General features: G+C 46.6%; 2 protein-coding genes across 2 annotated transcripts; one reads left to right on the top strand and one right to left on the bottom strand.

Annotated features, from left to right (window-relative positions):
* Positions 1-10775, bottom strand: snx33 (sorting nexin 33). Its single transcript, XM_057051632.1, has 2 exons — positions 8466-10775; positions 1-2162 (listed from the first exon to the last, which is right to left on the bottom strand). Exons 1-2 carry the CDS (start codon positions 9892-9894, stop codon positions 1909-1911), a joined length of 1683 nt encoding a protein of 560 aa, XP_056907612.1. The 5' UTR covers positions 9895-10775; the 3' UTR covers positions 1-1908.
* A 461-nt stretch (positions 10776-11236) lies between these two features.
* snupn (snurportin 1) lies at positions 11237-15043 on the top strand. The gene is made up of 9 exons (XM_057051637.1): positions 11237-11416; positions 12243-12409; positions 12495-12678; positions 12814-12918; positions 13135-13231; positions 13570-13667; positions 13805-13882; positions 14121-14201; positions 14344-15043. The coding sequence occupies exons 1-9, from the start codon at positions 11408-11410 to the stop codon at positions 14662-14664; spliced, it is 1140 nt and encodes a 379-aa protein (XP_056907617.1). The 5' UTR covers positions 11237-11407; the 3' UTR covers positions 14665-15043.
* The last annotated feature ends 961 nt before the right edge of the window (positions 15044-16004 follow it).

Here is a 16004-nt window from a genome sequence, read left to right as displayed (position 1 = left end):
TCGCCAGCAGCACTTTTATTAAGATTTCTTTTTGTTTTTTGGTCCCTGTTCCCTTAAGTCACATGACATCACCAAAACTGAAGCAAAGAGCTGCTGCAACACCCGGCTCACATGTCCACGCCTGGCATTTAACTCAAGAGAGAAACCAGCTTCTCTCCTGCCTGTTTTTGTCTTTCTGGGCTTTTTGTTTCTGTATTGTTTGTTTTTCCATACAATCTCTCTGCACCCCCCCTCACCCCACCCCCCTCTCTGATTAGAAAAGCAGAGAACGTGACCGGAGTGCACGCTCGGGAGAAAATGCCTGACTTCTTTGGTCTCTGGAAGTGCAATTTCTGAGCGGAGCTTCAAAGTCACATGAGCCCAGATGCATGAAAAGCAAAGGTTCGCTCAAATGGAGCATAAATAGCACCACATGTGGACAGCAAACAGTTAAAGGCTGCAGATGTGGACAGAACAGTACCAGTAACTGACACAGCACTCCCTCCCCACTCACACACACGCACGCACACACACACACACACACACAAGGACCATTTGGTTAGACAGAAATCTGCACTCTGATTCAGCACTTTTCTAACAGATAAACCACGTGGCCTCTTTCATCCGGATTCTAACCCACATGAGAAACCTCGGCTAACAGTTTAACCCCCCCGAACCCATCAAAACATATAAAGCACGGCATCATTGCTGAACACATCGGGACTTTCTTAAAGTGGAACTGTCTCAGTTGCCATGGAGGTTTTTGTTCTCCTTTTAAAGGGGATGCAACAACTCCTTAACCAGTAACAAAGTGTAAAAAATATTTATTTTAAAATGAGCCTTCGCTGCGGTTACAGCAGAAATAATTGGTTGGCTAATTAGCTATGAACCATTTCATATGACAAGCTTTATAGGATGTTTACAGGCAAACTAAGCTGTCAAAATGTTGAATTAACACATTTGTAAGTCACTTTTCCAGCTCCAAACAGAGCTACGCTAACCTTCCTAAAAATGACAGTAATGATATGTTGGTTTTGTGCAATTAAAACACTTAAAAAACCCGAGAGCTAAATGTAAATCATGAAACAGGCCCTGGAATCTGCCTCGGCTTCACCCACGTTCCGACGTTTTCATTCACTGTTTGGCTACGCTAACCTGCGGCTAAACCCAGAGGGGGGGGGGGTGTATTAATCAGCACAGTGGTTGACTCATGTCACTCACCCACGATCCAACACACCCCGAAAAACTATGACCCAACAGATAATGAAAAACATGTGCAAACTTTGTACCCACGACTCGGTCAGGAACACGTCCCAGTAACACAGACAAACGCTCCATTCAAAACCAGTTTGTTCCATTAGAATGTCTCAGGTCCTTTAGGGCACTTGTAGCATGAGTGAAGGGAGGGAAAAACCACTTCAACAAACTGGGTTTTTTTCTTCTTCAGGTGCAAAATTTCAGAAAAACCCTAGTCTCTGTGCTGCTCGTTGAGTTGCTGTTGAAGAATTTGCTTATTTGGCCCGAAATGTTGTTGTTTTATGACCTGTTGATAGAAAACAGTGACTTCGGCAAAAGCCTCAACATCTGGAGCGCTTCAAAATGTTGGAAAACCAGCCAAACTAAAAAAAATAAAATAAAATGATATGGCTGTTTTTTTTCTTTGATCACATGGAATCGGACCTGAAAGGAAAAAAAAAAAGTGCGGGACGATGGCGAGAAGGGGGAGATCATCTCGTTACAAACACCTTAAATTATGTCAAATTAACTATATACTGTCATGTAGCCTAAATGATGCGTATTTAAGAACTAAACGGTACAGTAGCTTTCTGGATTTAAACATCTTTAATCCATCAGAGATCAAATGGACCCCCCCACCCCGACCCGGAGTCCAGTCCCCGGTGCTGCTGTCCACCCCCACCGCTCCAGTCTTCACAGGCACTCGTACATGCGCAGCGTGCGCTCCAGCTGCTGCACCACCCGCTGGTAGAAGGCGATCTGCTCCCTGAGGTAGGCCTGCATCATGTCCTTAAAGTCCACCTCCCGGCGCTGGTGGAAGTGGCTCATCTCCGCCTGCAGGGCGAACCCAACCGTCCGGCAGCGCTTCCTGATGCCGTCGGCCTCGCTCTGGTCCATCTTCCCCTCGTCGCTCATGCGCTGGCTCTCCTTCACCTTGGCGAAGGCCCCTGAGGGAAGAGGAACGGTGAGGAGTGAGACCGGAGTGATGAATCAAGCCGGGTCTGGGTTTCACCAACACCAGAACCGAACAAAGATGGATTTTATTAGTTACACATTGGACTCGTTTTCACCTCGTAGAAACATCCCACACGTGTGAACGATAGCACGAGCCCGAATGGTGGTACCAGACACCAAAGAGTCGCACAAATACAAATAAGCCAAATAAGTGTCTCTTCTCTTTCCAACCCCCCCCCCATAATTCCAGTCATGTTCCAGGTTTCTTTCCCATTAAAGGAAGTTTTCCCTGGACGCTGTTGCTTGTTTGGGGGGGAGACTCTTAGTTTCTGATCGTAAGAGACGCTTTAAAAGTAAAGTATTGAATTGCACATAGTTTCCTCTTTGCTATGGCGACCCCACCCACCCTGAGGTGGGACTCAATTATACTGGAAAACGTCCAAAACACAGCCGAATAGAGGCTAAAGCTGCGTAATGGAAAAGCAACATTACACAGCCCTTTTCTATTCATCCCCTCAAAGCAGTCACGTGCATGTGCTACATGCTAATTAGCACAAGCTACATGCTAATTTATATTTTGTCTTTTTTTTTTCCCTCTCTTACCTCAAACCATTGAAAAGCAGTGAACCACATTTCTGTCCAGAAAGGAAAACCTTAAAAATAGTTGCAGTAAAAGTCGATTTCAGTCTTAAAAATGTTTTATTAGATTTTATTTTATTTTTATTGCTCATTGTCTGTTTCAGTTAGAGCTGATATACGAAATAAAACTATGAAGCGCGATTACTCTAAGAATAGAATAAAACTGTGAAGATTACTCTGAGAGTTGTTCACTTTATAGATAAAGCTGGGAACAACTCGCCGCTACTTTTTTGGTTTTTACTGCGCACCACACGGCTGCTTTGGGACGATGTGGACAAGTAGCAACCGCAGTCGCCCAGACTGCCATGACATCATTTTCCAAGCGGTGTGCGTTTCTCATCAAATCCAGCGAGAGCGTCTCTCCAAATCCAGGCTGCCCTCAGGTGGCGCGCTAATTAGCCTGCTAGCAGGGCTGGTTTTAGACAGTCTGGTTATTTAGTGCAGCCGCCACAGCGTCCGGGTTTGTTCCATCAGACTCTTCATACTGGAGTTTCTATAGCATTCCAGGCAGCACTGGGAGAACGGGAACAGCACTTTGTCTTTTTTAGCAGGCCCTGACCTACATTTGCGTGTTCTTTTTTCCACATGAGGGGAGAATGAGCATCAGCAGATAACACGTATAAAGGAAGAGGTCTGGGGGCCGTCTGGAGGGTGGTGCAAGCTTATCTGTCACACTATTGAGGCAAAAGCTGGACAACAACTCAAATACAAACATTTTTAGCTTCCAACATGTTTCTTCGGCCATTTAGCTTGCGGACTCTCCCCTTCCTGTTTTCCCAGTTAGCCTCTGCTCAGCACCACATGGCCACTGGTCTGGAAAGTCACCAGTTTTGTTTATCTGCTGCAACCAGACGGGCGGCCACATGCTTCACGGCGGTGGCCGGAGACAGGACGGGAAGCGTGTGAGTCTACAAAAGACAGCGATTAAGGCTTTTCTGCTGGAATCTCAGAGACAAACAGAATGTTTCTTTAAATAAATCCATCATTGCGGGTTCCAAAGGTGGTGCGGTGTGCAGGTTCTCCACTTTTTTTCTTTTTACAGGCTTCTCCTCACTGTGATGGACTGGTGCTGGTCCAAGCTGGACTGAGATCAGCACCAGCACTGCCGAGACACCAACAGTTCAGTGCTAATGGAAACATCGTCCTAACCCGAGCGCCCCAGCGGGGACCTTTGTCATCCACTAAAGGTCAGATAACCTTCAACACGGACTTCCTGCTCCACCATTCCCACAGCTCATTTTTCAACAGAGGTCTTTCACCATCTACGGGTGACTGAACTCAACTCCCGCTGAGCTCCCCGCATCTCCCAGCAACCGTCACCGGGTGGGAGGTGGACATTAACACAGGAAGTGCAGCATTTTTGCCACACTGACATCAACCTTTTGTCGTTTCTGTCTCTATTTGTTTCCAACACGGGGCCGTGACGACACCCGCGATGTCATTTCAGGCTACAGACTTCTTTTTATGGTGATGAGGGTAATTCCACAAGCCCCTCAAGTGGGGTGATGGTTCCCAGCAACAGTAGTGAAGCCCTTTCTGGGCTTCCGTACCTTCTTTTCACCACCAAAAATGAAAGAACACCACGAGACTTTCAGAGGCATAAACAGTCTCAGAGAGTAAACACAGTTTGCTGCCGAGCTCGTGTGTGATGAGTGAAATATTACCGCGCTCACACGTCACTATTAATGGGAGCCACAAATGATCCAGCACGCCCTCGTTCTTGGAACACAGAGAAGGTTTCACTCTTCAGCAGTGAAAGGAAACAAAGGTTTTGGCAGGTAAAAGCTGCAGCCTGTGACTAAACAACAAACACAACACAAAAAAATGCAGTCACGGCGCATGAACACACAGTTTCGAGTTTCAGACGCCGTTTTAAACTGCGTTTAAGGGTGGGAGGATTAACAAGGCAGCGCGATCAGTGGAGGCGTTTCATAAGAAGCAGGAACAAGAGCGGACATGTGAGGCTGACTGAGGCAAGAAGGAAGGAAGGAAGGAGCTTTTGAAGAGGGAAAAGAACAACAAATTCTTACCCCAGTAATCGTCCTGTTTACAACAACCAATCAGGTCTACTGTCCAAGCTAACATTTTGTCCTCGATTGGAATGTTTTTGGCCACCTTTGATAAGTCTTATGTCTGTTTATCTTTGACAGTCGTGTTTACTCTGAAGTGCCGGACAAAAGCAAATCCATCAGGAGGAATGTTGAAAACATTTCAATTGGGACCGAAAACTGAAACGGGGGCGGGGAGAATTAATCTCTTTGTCCAAATCGTGTCAAAAATGTGTTCAGCAGATGAGGAAATGCAGTGATATTTATATACAAACTATAATCTCTGTGCTGGATCATAAATCAGAGCAGAGAGAAGAGCAGGTGGAACGTTTTTCTCTGTGTTTGCGCTGCCACGAGAAGTTTGTGCAACAGTTTTGAGGGGCTGCACGAATCTAGAACGGCATAAAGTGATCCAGGACAATAGAGGAGGGGTTTGCCGCTTTACTGCAGTCAGCCATCAGGGGGCGACATTGATGCTTCACCTTGGAGGAGCTCAGAGAAACTAGTGAGGAAGACTGCAGCCGTGCCCAACATGTGCAACAGCACCATAACTCAGGCGTCCAGTTAAAGCCACGTTATTAAGTCTCAGCCACTTGGACTAAAGAGGCCTATAAACCTGTCAGCAAATAAGAACGTCACATGCTAGCAGGAAGGGATGTTTGAGCCAAGCCTCTGAGAAACGGCCAAATGCGTTAATAATGTTTCATTTTCGTTAGTGTTGACAAAGGAATGTGGCCGGAGAGGGAACAGGTTCAAATTCAAACTCAACACAGCTAAAAGACACATTTGTGGAGACGGAGCTCATTAGTTGTCCATCGCAGGACACATGACTTAATTGTGAGTTGGGTTTTTTTTGAGTATGTTGCATTAAATGAGAGGTGGATGCAGCAAAAAGCGATCACAAAACACCCTCTGGCCACAGTAACCGTGTGTTTTTTTAGAGCTCAGCAGGGAGGTGACGGTAACAACCGAGTTCTTGGAGACGTGTGTAATCGGTATGAGACAATGCTCTGCCGGGCCAGCGCTGTCAGGAATGTACAGAGTTCCACTGTGCCTGAGCAGCGCCGAGATTTACGAGTCAGCAAAAACAGGAAAGGGGCGTATTTGTGCTTCACAGCCGAAACAGTCAGCTGTGGAGGCCGGCGCCAACGAAGGAGACGAGAGATGCACAACCAAAGGTCAAACGCTGGTTCTGCAGGCTGCACGGTTCCTAATGGACCTCTCCTTTCTTATCTAATGTCAGAAATACAAATGTGCTCTGGATTCAGCACCGATTTGAAAAGCTGATGTTAAATGGCCCTCTGTTATCAGCAGAATTTGGCAGGAAATCTTCTTCTATGAAACCCCTGTAGAGCTGTAATCTGCCGTGCGGAGGGTGACCCAACTCGAACCCATCTTAAACATCTGACTGATGTAGGCGGAGGCGTCCCAGAGGAGCCCCCGACCCTCAAATCTGTGGATAGGCTAACAGCCACTGTGTTTACTGATATTTAAGTTCCAAAGACGCCACGATAAAGCCAGCGCTGCTGATTATCCCAGCAATCCTACCTTGACTTCTTTGGTTTCAGTCGTTAAGAAGCCTTGAATTTCAGGGTTTTGGCTGTAATTGCTCCCATGATTTAGTCAAAACATCAACTTGAACACTGCCGGATGTGGAGATTCCTCAGTCTCTTCACATCAATTTCAACCCCATAAAGTTAGGCTAGCTTGAAATAGGCATTTTACTTTATACACCAAACAACAGAGTAGACCAGCGTTTATCACCACGTGACGGCTAATGAGTTTTCCTTGACGTCATTTGGATGTTTTCTGCCCACTCAAACAGTGAAATACTCTAAAAGTTGCTAATTTGTGTTACAATAGCTCGAATAAAACTAAAGAACTGAATCAAAACCAGAATTTGCACCCAATTTTACGCATTTAACACGACCTGCATAAGCTTTACACGTCTGCGGATGTTCATAGCGCTTTAATGTGCAGTTAGCAATGGGAAACAGCATAACAGATATCCTGAGTCTAATGCTAACTGTTTAATCTTTTATGCACCATCCAGGCCGTGGGACCAATCCTCAGATTTAATCTAACCTGAGAGACGTTTAGTTTCAGTCAGCTGATCACTCATTTGTTCTCCACAGAGCAGTAACCTGCTAATAATGCCAAATATGTAAACACACCTTCATATTCTGTCATGGGTGCGTAACGAGAGGATTGATTTCCTGGCTATCATGTGACTGATCTTGACCAATCAGGAGCCAGTAACATGCCCTGATCAGAAAGGCTGATTAATCAGATTAAACTATATTTTCGCAAATCGACTGATGGCAGTCCAACTATGGGATTTTTATTGGCAGATGATCAGAGGGCAAAATGGGCCAAATAAATAAGGCTGACCTCAGGTCAGCGTGTTCTCCGTGCTGCCAAGGCTGGATCTGCCGTCACATCAGGCACATGTGCCACAGAAAAGTTCTGTTTGGCATTTTCTTCTCCCGCGTCTGCCTGGTTATTGAACAACGACCTCATGGGTCAGGCAGGTTTTGTTACCACTGAGCAGAATCAGCCTTTGTCCGTCAGTAATCTAATAGCACCCAGTGACACCAGTGACACCATTTTCAATTCTCTGGACACATTCCAGTCGGACCCATCGGCCTGTTTCTCCCATATGGGAGAGAAGAGCTCTCAGCAGGGGTCCGCCATCGTTTCTACTCTGCTGTTGATGTAATAACTCATGATGGTAATACCGTGACGGTATTACAACAGAAGCCATCCAGATCTCTCCCAGTAAATCAGAACAGTGATAAATCTGAATTCTGGCTCGGTGGTGATTAAAAAGATTTGTGTTGATCCATTTGGACCGCATGCTGATCAGTCTTAGGCGTTCGTGACCTTTTTAATATCTTCCTGATTGTTTTGTTTTTCTCATGCATCACTAGGCGGGGTGAGTGTTGCCGGGCACAGACGCCACACGAACGAGCCAGAGCCTCCGCCAAGCCTGGAAATCGCCGCCATACGGAACCGCCCGTGCGAGACGCGTTTAAATGCTCCTCGGTTGTGATGTTTTCAATCTTTCCGAAGTCCCTGCAGCAGCATTCCTGCAACACGCCCCACATTTTAAGATCTGAGATTATTTGTGGAATATCTGAAATTTCATGCATCGGCTTCTGGGCGTGCACGTGTGGCCAGAACTTCTGCATTATTCTCACAAAGAGAACAAATTTGCGTCATTTAGGAGACCTGATCTCACAGAATGCTGACATTCTGGGAACATGACAGTTTTCGTGCATTCAGGCATTTCCGTTGCCTCCGGCAACCGAGCAGGCAAACAGAGTGACCCTGGTTCCACCCGGACACACGCGCATGTGAGGCGTGCACGTGCAGCGGATCGTTCTGAGTTGGAGGCCGTTCATATCTGCAGCTGAGAGGAGGAGATGCTGGAGGTCAAACCTAAACTTTCAGTCATAATTAAGATTAAAACATTGGAGGAAGCAACCAGAAACCCAGAGTTTCTCGCAAGAAAACAATTTCGTGAAGCACGAATTAGCCGCCGAGCGAGAACTCACGTCGACGTCTGCACGTGCTGCAAACATCTGCAGGGGCGACAGGTTACTTTACCTTTCTGGAGATGAATGATATCAGGGAAGTTGGCGAGCAGTCCTTGGTAGAGGGACAGCTTGTCCAGCATCTGGAAGAGGTCGTACTTGGGCTGCTCTGCAAACAGCTCTCCGATGTTCTCGTACGTGCGGCCCGTGTGGGAGATGGCGTTGTTCAGGGCCTCCGAGCTGTAAGGGGGGTCCAGCATGAAGGCCTGGCTGATGGACTGGAAGGAATTTCCCAGCCGCTGGAACTCCTTCCTGAAGCCACCCAGGTGTTTACGCACCAGCTCGGAGGCGACGTGCGTCAGCTGCATCACGCTGTCGTCCATCTTTTTGGCAAAGGACTTGAAGGAGTCGACGCGCTCCTCCACGTCCTGCAGGTCCTGGTGCTCGGTGGGGATCTGAAGGGTCAGCATGAAGTGGGCCCCCACCATCTCGTCCTTCTCCGCCCGCCGCTTGCCCAGCTTCCACTGTTTGTCGTCGGCACACATCAGAAAGTGCTCGAAGCCTTCGTACTGGGAGAGGACCGGGTGACTGGTCATGTGGTTCATCCACAGTATCAGTCGCCTCTTGCGCTTCTCAATGAAGTCCTCCTCGAAGCGCCCCGTCGCCTGTTTCTCAGGCAGGTGGGGCACAGATATCACAGTAAACTTATGCAGCAGGCGGTTGTACAGCCAGTCAAAGTGTTTGTAACGCCTGTACACAGGACTTCCCGTGTGACTCGGCGTGACGCGGTACGAAATGTACGTCTTGATGCCCTTGAACTTTGTCTGTTTTGTGGGATCTTCGATGGAGCAGGAGAAAGGCTGCGGGCTCTCCATCCACTGAGCCCCCAGGGGACCCATCTCGATAGTGTACGACTCGGCTATTTTTGCCATCATGGGAACGTCTCCTAGCACAAACGCTTCCACCCCCGAGCGGACGAAGCTGGAGAACCTGTTCAGGTTCCTGCCCACCATGCTGCCCTTCCTGGAGCTGGACATGCTGTCCTGTCTCTCCATGGGTGGTTTGGACCTGTAATGTACGTTGGGGTTGTTGGGCGGCGGGCTCGGGTGGGCATGTCCATTGGCCCCGGGGCTCCTGTTGTGGTCACCTTCGCCCACCACCGTTGATTGGTCGTCCCAGTCATCCCAGTCGTCGTCGTCCTCTTCGTAGTAACTCTGCTGCGAATACAGAGTGGTGTTTGCCGATGGGAAATAGGAGGTGTCGTTTCCCAAAGATCCAGCAGGACTTATGGAACAGTCGGTCACATTAGAGTCTGAACGAGTGCGGATGATTTCCACGTAGGACGCGGGGAAGAGACCCCGCTCTCCTCGGCTGTTCTCCCCCTCATACCAGCCGCCCACAGAGTTCTCATCGAAGATAACCAGCTCCTCGTTCTCCTGAATGCTGATCTCCTCCTTGTTTTCACTCAGAAAAGTGTAGAGTGCTTTGGCTTTCACTGCCATTTTAATACTCCAGTGGGCTCAAAAGTGACTAGTTTAGTTTATATTTACGTTAAAGCCTCGACGCATGCTGCACTGGAAACATCAGAACAATATAACATTCACGGACATCTCCAATTACATAGCAGCAGTGGGATCAGGTGTGCAACAGGCAGAATGTAAATTAAATGATAGGACAGTTAGTAAACACCAAAGATGTTGCTTCTCTCCGAAGCAACAATCTGAAATGTTCCTACTGTGACCACTAGTGTCTTCAGCCCATTGAGACTATGTCTCCGTCTTTGCGCCTCTGCTGCTTTCAAAACAATCACTTCAACTGAAGGAAAAGTCTTTCGAGATTAACTTTCCTCGGTCCAACTTCGCAGGTCTCCTTCTTTCTCTCCACCAAACACAACAGCTACGAAAACAAAGCTGGTTTCCCCAAAGATCTCCTCCAAAAGCGCCGACGGTTGTCTTAATCCTCTCCGACTGTTCTGCGCCTCGCGTTGATCATTGAGCGGACATTTGATACTCATTACGACGCCTAAAAATTAATTCCTGGCAAAAACCTTTGCAAGACAACGTGGCTCTGTCGAGGAGAAAAACAAAGGGGATGAGTAATGCATCCCAGTTCCGAGCGTGGTCCGCATTCCCTCAGACTGAAACTTGCAGGCTTTTCCTTGTAAACAGGTTGGTGCGCATCTTCAGTCGGTCCTTTATGTCAATCAAACAAAGGAGAAGCAAAACTGTCTTCCCAGCTGTTTAGTAGCATCGATGCATACGGGAGGACTTGTTACCTCTTTAGGGTTATTCCAGTGCGTGCAGTAACAAAGTAACTCTTTCCATGACGTGAGGATCAGACAATTGGAGGCAAGTTTTCATCAGCTCCTTTATAGTCTTTGTAACAGGAGAGACTGGCTCACTGTCGCCCCCACAAGGAGAAACACATAATGACACATTCTGGATACAATTGATGTCATAACTGTTAGTGGGGGGGAAACACACATGCGTGATAAATTGGGGTTTTGTTTCACTTGTGAGGAAACTGTTTCTCCTAAAATGACAACTAGAACTATTACTACACCCCAATATAATGCATTTAATTAAACATAAACCTGTGGGTCCTCATAAAAATATGAAAGCGTTTTTGTTGTGTTAAACTCCGGGATGGTTTTAATTTATTGTTGACCCAATTTAAAAAAATAAAAATAGTACCGGTAATGTTTAACAGCGTTCACGACACGCCCACCTTGATCTCACGACACACCCCTTGACGTAACTTCCTAGTTTACCTACTTTTTAAACGATAAGCAAACCTTCTGGGGGGGGGAGGGGTACTTTCATTCAAATAGATTTTTTTTTTCAAATTATTAACAAGTACGTTGAGTTAACGTAACCACATGTATGAACCTAAATCATTAAAGATAATTTTGACGAATGTGCCTGTGGTGGGCGTGTTTTGTAGTACGTATCTTCACGCCGCCCTGCGTGCTTTGGGAACCATGACATCGTGACGATTCTGTACTCGCTGCTCTGTATGTCCAAGGTATGTATGTTGTTTTAGCATCAAGTATCAAATGAAACCAGATGGGGTTTTTTTGTAGTCTCTGGAGTTTTTTGTAGTTGTAAAGTCGAAACGTTAACGCCACGTTCTTGAATCAACCTGTCGGCTAGTCAACCTACGATGCTAGCACAATTAGCAAGCTGCTAAACACAATGATACCAGGCAGTCTTCCCCCGAGCTTTCTCGTGGCTTCTATCTCATATGTCACCAGTTCGATGTGATTTGTATACGTCAGAGCGTCACAAATATGTATATTTGTAATATTGTGGGAAAACCGATGCCGTTATCTCTAGGTGGTCTATGATTTACAATAAAACCATCCAATCCGGTGTCGCTCCCTTCTTCTTCGGTGGTGTTTTAGCTCAGTTCGACCAATAGGCGAAGCTTCTGAACAGCACAGTTGTTTTTCCATTGGTTTCATTGTACCGCACAAGTTTAACAGGATTTTTTTCATGATGGGTTCAGTCCAGCTGCATTTTCTTTAAAAAGTGATGAAATCCTCCATAGGTCGAGTTATTCGTGCAACTGCCAAAATGGATTTTGCTAAAATACACAGAATGGCAGAAGCAAATGATGTTAATTTTAATGGTGTAATGTTTAGTTTGCATTCTTATGACACAAAAGTCTGGTGAGGAATCAACCGGACAGTTGAAAGCAACTGGAAACATTTTGCCTCTCATCCAAAAGGCTTCTAACCTTCTTAGAAAAGCCTTTTGGATGAGGTGAAATCATTATGTTTAAATTGAGCAGAAAGAGATGGTCTGTTAAGTTGAACTGATTTAACTCTGACTTTATGGATTTGACATAGTCGCCTCCCATGGATGACCTGACCGCAGCCCTCTCAGCCAGCTTTGCTGTGTCTAAAGAGCACAACAGTACAGCGGCTCCCCACCCTCGGCTGGCTCAGTACAAGTGCAAGTACAGTGTGCTGGAGCAGAGTGAGCGACGCCGGCGCTTCCTTGAACTACAGAAAAGGTGAGAATGAAATCTGCCTGTTTTTGTAATCCCATTGGTGTCATATTGCATGTGGTTTATATTTTTGCTTGGTCGCTTGTCTCAGTAAAAGGTTAAACTACGTGAACCATGCTCGGCGTCTGGCTGATGGGGACTGGGCTGGGTCAGACAGCGATGGGGAGGAGGACATGGAAAAACAGGAAGAGGGGAAACGGGAACAAGATGTCTCTGCGGAGGAAGAGGGGATGGAGATTGAGAGGAGGAAGCTGCCAAAGCATTATGCAAACCAGGTCAGGCCAGTGCTCGACATGCTTCTTATGTTTGAAGGCGCTCATATCTTTTCCAGTTTAATTCAACATTTCGACCAGTAGATGGCGCTGATTTCCCAACCTGCGTCTATAAAACAAAGTTCTTTTGCTCCTCAGCTGATGTTGTCAGAGTGGCTGGTGGATGTCCCAGCAGAACTGGACACAGATTGGCTGATGGTGGTCTGTCCTGTGGGGAAAAGGTCCCTCATTGTGGCCTCCAAGGTAAGCAGTGCTTAATGCATTCAATCCTTTGTTTTTCCACATTTTCTCAGAAATAAAGGGAGTTTTTCAGAACATACCCGTGGAAAAAACACCACAAACTTTAAAAACCAAACTCCCGACCAAATGTTTATTCCAGACAGTATGAGGAAATAATCTCATTGTTGCAGCGATCTTTGTTTACGTATTTTCTGTTTGGTCCTGTATTATTTTTCCAAGGGTTCCACTGCAGCGTACACTAAAAGCGGCTACTGTGTGAACCGCTTCCCCTCCCTGCTGCCCGGTGGGAACCGGCATAATTCAGCCATGGGAAAAGGTAGGTGTGCCTGTTGTACTCAGACTATTTGTGTCATGACAGCAGAACAGGAAAAGATTTGCTGACAGCAGGTGCAGCGCTCTGCGCCACTGGTGTCAATCAGTTTTTGAAATTAGGTCAAACCTCAAAAGTTTTGTTGATTTTTATTTTTTTGATTTTTTTTCTGTTCGTAATTGTAGCTAAAGTAACAAGTGAATAGGGATTAGTCGGGTACGGCTGCTCAAAAGGGAAACTAGAACATGTAAGCTGTGGTGCCCTTTACTGCTCCCTACTGGTGATACTTGGTCATAGCGCCTCCGATCTCAGCACGCTAACTGTTTCATTAATAATCTGTGCAGACTACACCATCCTGGACTGCATTTACAGCGAGGTGGATCGAACGTTCTACATCCTGGACGTCATGTGCTGGAGGGGCCACCCGGTGTACGACTGCGCTGTAAGATTGGCCTCTTAGCCAGGCAATTCAAGAATGCTTATCTGACAGCTCATGTTGCAAGTCGGGCTGGTAGAAGTGCTTTTCTGCCTCTCATTGGCTCCGCTTTCGTTAGTCTTGTTCTGCTTCCTCATCAACAGACCGATTTCCGATTCTACTGGCTCCAGTCAAAAGTCCAGGAGGCAGAAGGCCTGTCAGAGATTGCCAAACGCAACCCTGTGAGCAAAGCCACCATTTTCTTCAATTCCTATTATTCTTTCTCGCGCATAGTCCTTTTGGCTTTGGTTTTCATTGTCCGAGGTCAACGTCCGCCTCGTCATCTGTAGCGTTTGTATGGTACAGCCCAAATGGATGCAATAAACACACCATTCCAAAGACCTTTTTCAGTTTTGACAAACAGACTCGTTTTGTTTACAGGATCTGATGTAGCTGTGTGTTGTTGTGTTGCCCTGACAGTTCCGGTTCGTGAGCCTCCACAGCACTGACTGCACAGTGGAGTCCTTTCAGAAGGCCCTGGCAGCCGAGTACACTTTTAATGTAAGAAGAGCTTTTTTCCATCAAGTCTTGTGACAATTGAACGTCATAATGCAAGTTGACATGAACGATTTGGGAGAGAAGGCTTCATGTGTTTATGAAACTTCATCTGAGCATCTGTCTTGGGTTTAATTCCTGGATGCAGGTGGACGGTCTCCTCTTCTACCACAGACAGACTCACTATACTCCCGGCAGCACTCCTCTGGTCGGTTGGCTTCGCCCCTACATGGTCTCTGACATTCTGGGCATCGAGGTTCCTGAAGGGCCCCTCACAACTAAGCCTCAGTACGCCAGCCATCAGATGCAGCAGATCCTGGAACACAAAAAACCATCCAGCGAAGTCCGCCCGGCTAACGCCAGCGGAGGCTACGAGTTGGAGTACCTGTCCACCCCGGTGCAGGACCGTGGGGACAATGGGACGTTTTTACATCAAAATCCAGTGAGAGAAGCACACATGGAGCTCTGAGTGGCTGAGTAAGCTGTCTGAGAACCATAGAATGTTTGTCCCCAGCCGCGCTGTTCAGGGTGCAGATGAGTAGAGCCACGATCTGTGTTTTTATGGCTAAAGCTACAACAACGTGCGTAGAAAGGTGTCAGTTTGTGACTATTGTGCTTCTGGGTCTGGCTGATGCTCTGGCCTCATCGCTGTCGGCAACCGTCGTTGACGCTCACAAAACCAAAAAGAAGCGGAGGCGGTTTGAAGAGCGTGTGGGATGCCGTGTAACGCCTGGGGACCACGTTGCTGCTGAGGCTCAAAGACAGCGTGGTGTACTTTTACACCCTTGTGTGTAAATCACGTATTTTTAGATTTACCTTCCTAAATAAATGTGTTTTTTTTATCGGCACGTTGTCGCTTTCTTTCGCACGCTTCATTAATGTAGACACAAATGTGCCCTGGTGTTTGTTCTTTCTTTGACAGGAATTTCTCAGCAAATGACAGCAAATCCTGTGTTTATTTCTTTATATTGATGATAGGAAACGCCAAGGTTGATATCAATGTTTCTACCATTCCACAGGTAGATGAAGAAACGTGCAATTAATGTGGTTAAACCATGCACGCTTCTTTTCAACGCGACCCTGCTGAGTTTGAAGCGTCGTCGTGGTGATCGTTAGAGTTTTTTATTTTTTTTTAAAGGTGTTGATAATACAACTACACACTGAAGTGCAAAGCCATCACCACACTGGAAACTGTCAAACACCAGCTCGTCTATCTAAACGCCATGTTTGTGTTTGCTGAGCAGTGTTAAGGTGATGTCGTTGCAGATGCAACCGCTCAATTTGTGCAAAAACACACAACTTTGCAAAAGAGGTTTTTTTTTTTTATTTTCCCCCCTGCAAAAAAAAACGTGTCTATACGGCAAACAGCGGGGATGTTTTTTCTTTCACACTGAGTCACCCGGCAGCCGAGAGCGCTATCAAGGACAGCGAAATCGGGCATGTGGTCGGCAGAAGAATTCAGTTATGAGTAAGCAAAACCCATCACTTTCCAGGAACTGAGCACCTGAGCCTTTAGGTGCACGTTTAAGACTGGCTTCCCACACACACACACACACACACACACAAACACAGGTGGATGTTTGTGGGTCTGATTTGTTGAAGGAGGAAACCAGATTTAACTTTCTCATGCGACTACATAAATAAAGATGATTTGAGTTGATCTAAAGGACCTGATGTTCATCATGTGCGGTTAACCTTTGTATCTTTGTGAGGCCCGGGGGTGTTCAGTGGCGGATATTTTGGAAATTAGAACTCAGATTTCTATCTAACTAATACACTGAATCGGACCTTTATCTTTCGAATTCTACG

This window comes from Takifugu flavidus, chromosome 13 (genome assembly GCF_003711565.1).
Source record: "Takifugu flavidus isolate HTHZ2018 chromosome 13, ASM371156v2, whole genome shotgun sequence".
NCBI classification, from domain to species: Eukaryota; Metazoa; Chordata; class Actinopteri; order Tetraodontiformes; family Tetraodontidae; genus Takifugu; species Takifugu flavidus.
This window is presented reverse-complemented; position numbering and strand designations above follow the sequence as displayed.

What these genes read in the sequence shown, in the direction of transcription:
- snx33 (XM_057051632.1), bottom strand. Translation starts at nt 9,894, where the DNA reads ATGGCAGTGAAAGCCAAAGCACTCTACACTTTTCTGAGTGAAAACAAG. An exon ending in TATCATTCATCTCCAGAAAG is followed by an intron (nt 2,163 to 8,465) that starts GTAAAGTAACCT and finishes CTCTTCCCTCAG; the next exon opens with GGGCCTTCGCCAAGGTGAAG.
- snupn (XM_057051637.1), top strand. An exon ending in TAATTCAGCCATGGGAAAAG is followed by an intron (nt 13,232 to 13,569) that starts GTAGGTGTGCCT and finishes TAATCTGTGCAG; the next exon opens with ACTACACCATCCTGGACTGC. An exon ending in AGATTGCCAAACGCAACCCT is followed by an intron (nt 13,883 to 14,120) that starts GTGAGCAAAGCC and finishes TTGCCCTGACAG; the next exon opens with TTCCGGTTCGTGAGCCTCCA.